General features: G+C 63.7%; 1 protein-coding gene across 1 annotated transcript; it reads right to left on the bottom strand.

Annotated features, from left to right (window-relative positions):
- Positions 1 to 1,636: 1,636 nt before the first annotated feature.
- B4GAT1 (beta-1,4-glucuronyltransferase 1) lies at positions 1,637 to 4,134 on the bottom strand. The gene is given in 4 exon segments (XM_075741545.1): positions 1,637 to 1,989; positions 2,462 to 2,860; positions 2,960 to 3,145; positions 3,147 to 4,134. Coding segments are annotated over 4 exon segments (1,674 nt in total). The 5' UTR covers positions 4,044 to 4,134; the 3' UTR covers positions 1,637 to 1,797.
- Between the last annotated feature and the right edge of the window lie 3,023 nt (positions 4,135 to 7,157).

Below are 7,157 nucleotides of genomic sequence, written 5' to 3'. Positions count from 1 at the left end.
TGGCGACCCGCGTCCGCCGCCACGAAGACGTGCTCGGTATCTTCGTTGCCCGGCTGAACCACGTCCGCCGAGCCGTGAAGCCGCGCTCAGCGCCGGCGTTGCCTCGGGCAGCCGCGGCCCACCGGGCCGTTGTCCCTCCACCTCGCCCGCCGTCACCGCGGTTCTTCTCGCCGCGTCGGTGACCCAGCTGGAGCGTGGGGGACGTGAGGGGACCTTGAGGGGGACGTCCCACCCCGACCGGGCTGTCCGTCGACAGCTGGATTTGTCGTCTCTCTCTAGCTGTGGCACCCTACACTTCATGTGTAAAAATATATTTAAAATGTCATCTATTCATAGAATTTTATATATAAATAAACTATATTAATATACTAATATACCAATATATTAATATATCAATATATCCACATAATAGAGTGCAATATAATTAGAATATTACACTGTCACACACAAAGATATATTTTGTATTTTTATATACACACATTTATATTTATGTATTATTTCATACATATTTGTAGCTTTTTAAATCTTATACGCTTCTAGGCAGTACTCTTTAGCTATTACTAAATGTGAAAAAAGCTAACCATGACATCATAAGCACATCACGGTGTTCTGGAATGTTGCCCATGTAGATTAAAAAGGGTGTGGTATGTTTTTATATATAAATATATATAAATATATTTATATATTTTATTTTAAAAATACATCAAATACATAAATATAAATGTAATTATGTATTTTATATTATTAAAATAGCACATTTTTGTATAAATACTTTCTAAAAAACCCCTGTATTTATACATCTACATTCTCTATATATAAATATATATAAAATAATAATCTTTATCTGCACGCACTCTTACAGATGTCTGACATCCCTTACAGACTGTACTGGTCTGTACTGGTCTGAGCTGGAGGCAGCCGCCCCTGACACCCCTTACCAATCGCCACGGCAACCAGAGGGCCCCACCCCTCCCCAATGACATCACCCGCACAGAGGCATTGTGGGCAGGCGGCCATCTTTATTGAGGGCAGGCCACCGCGGCAGGGCACAGGGGACGCCGGCGGCCGGGTGTTGGGGACCCAGTTGTACAGGCGGAGAGAACCCAAGTGTCCGGGTGTAGCAGATGTGGGTGTCCGGGTGTAGCGGACCCAGGTGTCGAGGTGTTGGGGACCCAGCTGTCCGGGTGTTGGGGACCCAGTCGTACAGGCGGAGAGAATCCAAGTCTGGGTGTTGAGGACCCAGGCGTCCGGATGTAGCAGACCCAAGTGTCCGGGTGTAGCAGACACAGGCGTCCGAGTGTTGGGGACCCAGTCGTACAGGCGGAGAGAATCCAAGTCTGGGTGTAGCGGACCCAGCTGTCCGGGTGTAGCAGACCCAAGTGTCCAGGTGTTGGGGACCCAGGTGTCTGGGTGTAGCTGATGCGGGTGTCTGGGTGTAGCAGACCCAGGTGTCCAGGTGTTGGGGACCCAGCTGTCCGGGTGTAGCAGATGCGGGTGTCTGGGTGTAGCGGACCCAGACGTCCAGGTGTTGGGGACCCAGTTGTACAGGCGGAGAGACCCCAAGTCTGGGTGTTGGGGACCCAGGTGTCCAGGTGTTGGGGACCCAGTTGTACAGGCGGAGAGAATCCAAGTCTGGGTGTTGGGGACCCAGCTGTCCGGGTGTAGCGGACCCAGGTGTCCGGGTGTAGCGGACCCAAGTGTCCGGGTGTTGGGGACCCAGGTGTCCGGGTGTAGCAGACCCAGGTGTCCGGGTGTAGCGGACCCAGACGTCCAGGCAGAGCGGACCCAGGCGCGCGGTCAGCAGCGGCGAGACGACCGGGGGTAGCGCTGGCGCAGCTCGGCCCGGAAATGTCGGAAAAGTTGCCGGTTGCGGTGCAGCTCGGCCTCCCGCCCCTCGTGGAAGCCACCCGCCTCCTTGAAGCCGCGGTGGACGACAAAGGCCCCGTCCAGCACCGCAAAGCGGAAGCCGGCCACGTGCAGCTCGCATGCCTGGAGGGACACCGTCACCCATGGCACCCACGGCACCCTCCCACAACCCTACGGTAACCCCAGACCCCGTGGCACCCACAGCTCCTCTACAGCACCCATAGATCCTCTACAGAACCCCATAGCACCCATAGAGTCCATAAAGCACCCAAAAAAAAAGACACATAGCGCCCATAGAGCCCTATAGCACCCATGGTCTATCTACAGCACCCTTAGACCCCCTACAAGACCCACAGACACCCTCCCCCCCTCCCCATAGCATCCACAGACCCCTACAGCACCCACAGACCTCCAGAGCACCCACAGACACCCCCCCCCCCCAAACCCCCATCCCCCAAGAGCACCCATAGCCCCATGACCACCCCATAGTGCCTTGCAGACTCCATGGCACCTATGGTCACCGTGGCCACCCCAAGGCCCCCCCACCCCACCCCACCCCACCCCAGCCACCCCACGGTCCCCTGCCCCACGGCACCTGGCTGATGCGGTTGAAGCCGTACTGGAGGAAGCGCTCATCGAAGGGTGGCACGCCGCGGGCCGGCGCCACGTAGAAGGGTTCCCAAGGGTCACGCCACGGCACCTCGTAGGCCACGCGCAAGTGAGCGGTGGGTGGCAGCGCCCACCAACGCCCGTAACTCGTGGGTGCCTGGCACCGGGGACACAGTGCCCCATAGAAGGGCCGGGCGTCCCCCATGTCCCACAGCTGCAGAAGCTCCGCTTTTGTCCCCGGCACCCGTGTCCCCGCACGGACCTCAAAGGCCGGCAGCACGAACACCGCCTGCTCCCAGGACGGTGTGGTGGCACCTGGGGAGTTGAGGTTCTCCAAGGCGTTGGGGTCCTTCAGGGTCTTGGGGTCCCTCAAGGCGTTGGGGACCTCCAAGGCGTTGGGGACACCTGGGTCATGGAAGCCCTTGGGGACCTCCAGGGCCTTGGGGTCCCTCAAGGCGTTGGGGTCCTCCAAGGCGTTGGGGACACCTGGGTCATGGAAGCCCTTGGGGACCTCCAGCATCTTGGGGACACCTGGGTCACTGAGGACATCGGGGACCTCCGGACTGTTACGGACACCCACAATGCTGACGGTGTTGGGGACACCCGGGATGTTGGGGACACCCAACCTGTTGGGGACCTCCAGGGCGTTGAGCACCCCGGGGTCATTGGGGACCCCGGGGACATGGGAGGGGTCCAGGGCTCTGGGGACCCCGAGGCCACCAGGGTCCCCCAAGAATCCTGCAGCCCCCACAGCTGGGGGGTCCCCCAAGACCCCCACAACCCCTCTCACCGGGGGGTCCCCCAACCCTCTGCCGGCCCCCAATATTGGGGGGCCCAGCCCGGCCCCCCCCCTCCCGCAGCAGCCTCAGGAACTCCTCCCGCAGCCCCCGGCTGGGCACCACGTCGGCGTCCACCAGCAGCACGAAGCGCCCCCCAGTTTTGGGGTGACCAGGCCCCCCATTCCAGGATGTCCCCCCCCTTTCTTCCGCTGCCCCCGCCCAGGCCACGTTACGCAACAGATTCCCGGGATACGGCACCCCCAAAGTGTAACTGGGGGGGTCAGCGGCCGCCAGGCGCCGTAGGGCCCCCCGACATCTCCCCGGGGTTGGGGGGCCAGGGTTGGGGGACACGGTGGGGGGGGGCGCAGCCGCCCCCACCACCACGTGTAACCGCAAGCGACCCCGTAACCCCCGGCAGGGCCCCCCCAAAACCGCCAACAGCTCCCCCAACCCTTCCTTGGGTACCCCAAAAACAGCCACCGAGAGCGGCCCCTCCCACAGCCCCCCCAGTGCCCCCCCCAGGGTTTCCGCCACCCGTCCCGGGGTACCGTGGGTGGCCAGGACTAATTCGGGGGGTTCCCAGCGAGGGGGGGACCCCAAAAGGTCCCGATATACCCGGAAGGTCCCCGAGGTGTCCAGCACCCCACGGGGGGGGGGTATGGGTGGGGGGGGGCGGCGGTGGGGGAGGGGGGGGCGAGGAGGGGGCAGGGCTCGCAAGTAGAGGGTCTGCAGCAGCGCCAGCCCCCCCAGTAGCCAGGCGCAGGCCCCCAGTAGCCGCCCTCGGCCCATCGCCTGCCAGACTGGGGGGATACTGGGAAGGGGCTAGGAGAGTACTGGGGGGGGTACTGGGAGGGTGCTGGGGGGGTGCTGAGGGGGTCTGGGAGCACTGGGAGGGTGCTGGGGGGGGGCAGGAGAGTACTGGGGGGGTTCTGGGGGTACTGGGAGGGTGCTGGGGGTGGCCAGGAGAGTACTGGGGGGTTCTGGGGGTACTGGGAGGGTGCTGGGGGGGTCTGGGAGCACTGGGAGGGTGCTGGGGGGTATTGGGTGGGGCTGGGGGCTACTGGGGGTAACTGGGAGGGTACATAGGTGCGTACTGGGAGGGTGCTCAAGGGTACTGGGGGTTACTGGGGGGGTGCTGGGGAGCACTGGGACCTGTATGGGATCACTGGGATCAGTTCTGCGGGGTCACTGGGACCAGTGCTGAGCCGGGACCGGTACGGCATGCTGGAAGCACTATGGGATTACTGGGACCAGTAAGGGGTTACTGGGACCAGTATGGGCCTCTAGGACCAGTATGGGGCTGCTGGGACCAGTACGGGGGTACTGGGAGCTTTATGGGTGCCTGATCACTACTAGGAGGGGTTAGTGGGACCAGTCCGGGTGGGTTACTGGGACCAGTATGGGCGCTGGGAGCCTTACGGGGAAGACTGGGCCCAGCTTGGGGGGGACGGGGAAGGGGAGGCGGTCACTGGGCCCAGTTTAGGACTGGGGAGGAGGGAATTGACCCAGTTCGGAGTGGGGGGGATACTGAGCCCAGTCTAGAGAGGGAACTGGGACCAGTTTGGGGCCGGGACCCGCCGGGGCCGGGAACTCACCGCGCTGCGTCGCCGGGAGGAACTGCGCATGCGCGGGGAGGGACCGCAGCGGGGGGCGTGGCTCCGGCGCTCGGGGAGGGGCCAGAGCGTCTGGGAGGCGGGGCTTAACCCTTCGGGGGCGGGGCCTCGGCCTCGGGTGGCGGGGTTTGGGCAGTCGAGGGGCGGGGCCTGGGGGCGGGGTTTGGGCAGTCGAGGGGCGGGGTCTCGGCCTAGGGGGCGGGGTTTGGGCAGTCAGGGGGCGGGGCCTCGGCCTAGGGGGCGGGGTTTGGGCAGGCGGGGGCGGGGCTTGCCGCGCGGTTGGGTCCCGCCCTGCCCGTCCTGTTCCCGCAGCGCTCGGATGGCCGGGGGGGGGGGGGGGCCTGGATTTCTGGGTGCCCCCCGGATTGCTGGGTGCCCCCGGATTGCTGGGTGCCCCCCGGATTGCTGGGTGCCCCCCCCGGATTGCTGGGTGCCCCCTGGATTGCTGGGTGCCCCCGGATTGCTGGGTGCCCCCCCCCGGATTTCTGGGTGCCCCCCGGATTTCTGGGTGCCCCCCCGGATTTCTGGGTGCCCCCCCCGGATTTCTGGGTGCCCCCGGATTGCTGGGTGCCCCCCCGGATTTCTGGGTGCCCCCCCCGGATTGCTGGGTGCCCCCCGGATTGCTGGGTGCCCCCCCGGATTTCTGGGTGTCCCCCCCTGGATTGCTGGGTGCCCCCCGGATTGCTGGGTGCCCCCCCGGATTGCTGGGTGTCCCCCCCTGGATTGCTGGGTGCCCCCCCCGGATTTCTGGGTGTCCCCCCCTGGATTTCTGGGTGTCCCCCCCTGGATTGCTGGGTGCCCCCGGATTGCTGGGTGTCCCCCCCTGGATTGCTGGGTGCCCCCCCCGGATTTCTGGGTGTCCCCCCCCGATTTCTGGGTCTCCCCAGACGTCTGAGTGTGGCTCTCCCCCCACCCAGATATCTGGGTCCCCACCCCACCCCAGACACCTGGGTCTCGTCATCCCCCCCAGACACTGAGTCCCCATCCCACCCCACCGGTGTCCCCTGACACCCATGGGTGCCCCCACCCCACCCCAGACACTTGGGGGGGGTGTGTCCCCCCCCCCCAGACACTGAGTCCCCATCCCACCCCACCGGTGTCCCCCGACACCCATGGGTGCCCCCACCCCACCCCCAGACACCTGGGTGTCGTTCCCCCCCCCCCAGACACTGAGTCCCCATCCCACCCCACCGGTGTCCCCCCCCCACACCCATGGGTGCCCCCCCCCCCCCCCAGCACACCTGGGGTCCCTGGAAAGAAGCTGCCGTGGGCACAGGGACGACAGAGGCCACTTTATTGCCGGGGGGGGGGGGTGGTGTCGGGGGCACGGGGCCTCCAGGGGACGTTGGGGACATCGGGGACATGGGGACTGTCGGGCCACCATGTGTCTCAGTCCCTCGGGTGGGGACATGGGGGACATCGGGGACGTTAGGGACAAGGGGGGGGGGCCAGTCCCTTGCGGTGGGGACGTGGGGGACATCAGGCTGTGGTGGGTCTCGGTCCCTTGAGTCAAGGCGATGACAATGTCCCGCGTCCTTCAGGGACATCGGAGATGTTGGGGACATTGGAGACATCAGGCCGTGGTGGGTCTCCGTCCCTCGAGTCAAGGTGATGATGATGATGATGATGTCCCACATCCTTTGGGGACATTGGAGATGTTGGGGGCATCAGGCTGTGGTGGGTCTCCATCCCTTGAGCTGGGGCGATGACAATGTCCCGCATTCTTTGGGGACATCAGAGACGTTGAGGACGTCAGGTTGTGGTGGGTCTCCATCCCTTGATCCAGGGTGATGAAGACGTCCCACATCCTTCGGGGGCATCAGAGACACTGGGGACGTGGGGCCACGACAGATCTCAAGTCTTTGGGTTGGGGACATTGGGGACATGAGACCACGATGTGTCTCAGTCTGCTGATCCAGGGCGATGACGAGGTCCCGCGTCCCTTGGGGACATCGGGGACATCAAGCCACAACATGTCTCAGTTCCTCCAGCCGAGGCGATGACGAAGTGCCCGTGTCCCTCAGGGACGTTGTGGATGTCGGGCTGTGACATGTCTCAGTCCTTTCAGGTGGTGTCCGCATCCTTCGGGGACACTTTGGGGACATCGAGCTGTGCTGGGTCTCGGTCCCTTGGGTCACAGCGGTGACGAGGTGCCCGCGTCCCTCAGGGATGTTGGGGACGTCGAGTTGTGACGAGTCTCAGTCCCTCGGGCTCGGCGACATCGCGCTGCGACATATCTCGATGTCTTGGGTGGGGGACGTTGGGGACATTTGGGATGTTGGGGACATCG

This window comes from Balearica regulorum, unplaced genomic scaffold, assembly GCF_011004875.1.
Source record: "Balearica regulorum gibbericeps isolate bBalReg1 unplaced genomic scaffold, bBalReg1.pri scaffold_139_arrow_ctg1, whole genome shotgun sequence".
NCBI lineage: Eukaryota > Metazoa > Chordata > Aves > Gruiformes > Gruidae > Balearica > Balearica regulorum.
Note: the sequence above shows the minus strand (reverse complement) of the source record. Positions and strands in the feature narration are given on the sequence as shown.